The sequence below is a fragment of the Seriola lalandi genome, unplaced genomic scaffold, assembly GCF_002814215.2.
Source record: "Seriola lalandi dorsalis isolate HSWRI2012SDOR001 ecotype SW California unplaced genomic scaffold, Sedor1 jcf7180002054962, whole genome shotgun sequence".
NCBI classification, from domain to species: Eukaryota; Metazoa; Chordata; class Actinopteri; order Carangiformes; family Carangidae; genus Seriola; species Seriola lalandi.
In genome coordinates, this window is record NW_019525513.1 from 1,366,749 (window position 1) to 1,367,675 (window position 927).

General features: G+C 45.2%; 1 protein-coding gene across 1 annotated transcript in view; it reads left to right on the forward strand.

Moving 5' to 3' along the window:
• The first annotated feature begins 68 nt into the window (after nt 1–68).
• LOC111646053 (chromaffin granule amine transporter) overlaps nt 69–927 on the forward strand; it is a 17,692-nt gene continuing 16,833 nt past the window's right edge. Inside the window, exon 1 of the mRNA XM_023395446.2 lies at nt 69–277. Within this exon, the coding sequence (XP_023251214.2) occupies nt 69–277 (209 nt within the window). The remainder of the gene's footprint in view (nt 278–927) is intronic.

Genomic DNA, 927 nt, shown 5'->3' on the forward strand with positions numbered 1-927 from the left:
GTTTTAAATACACTCGCCAACACAAGGACAAATGTCACCTTTTAAACTTTGTCTTGGGACTGGCAAAGATGGCAGTGTATGTGAGCCGCAAGAGGAAGGTGAAGGAGGAGTCACAGGTTGATGTGCTTCCTGTTTTTAAGAACCTGGTGAAGTCCAGACTGCCGGTAGAGTTCAGCTTCTACAGAGCAGCTCAGGACCTGCAGAGGTTCCAGCTGGTCTGGGGTCATGAGGAGCTGCTCTGCTCTGTGGCTGATGGACAGCTAGTGTTCAATTCATTGTAACGTCTGTGGAGGTTTAATATAATGTAATCTGTTTATGTACAGTTAATAAATGTTGGTTTAAAAATTCAAATCTCTGTCTGTCTGTCTCTGTCTCTCTCTCTCTGTGTCTGTCTCTCTCTCTCTCTCTCTCTCTCTCTCTCTGTCTCTCTCTGTTTCTCTGTCTCTCTCTCTTTCTCTCTATCTCGCTCTCTCTGTGTCTTTCTCTCTCTGTTTCTCTGTCTGTCTGTCTATCTCCCTCTGTCTGTGTCTCTGTCTGTCTCTCGCTGTCTCTCTCTCTGTCTGTCTGTCTGTCTGTCTCTCTCTGTCTGTCTATCTCTCTGTCTCTCTTTCTCTGTCTGTCTCTCTCTGTCTCTGTATCTCTGTATCTGTCTCTCTATCTCTCTGTCTCTTTCTCTCTCTGTCTGTCTGTCTCTCTTTCTCTGTCTGTCTCTGTCTCTTTCTCTCTGTGTCTGTCTGTCTCTCTCTGCCATGTGCTCCATTGCTCATAGCTGTGTAGGACAGCCTAAGTCAAACTTTACCTAAGTATCTCTCATATCACTGCTAACGCTTTCCCTGTCGTGTCTTCTTGCAGGCGACTGTCTGGACAAATCCGGGGACTCTTTCTGCAACACCAAATAATAAACTGCATTTTGCTTTTATTTTGAAA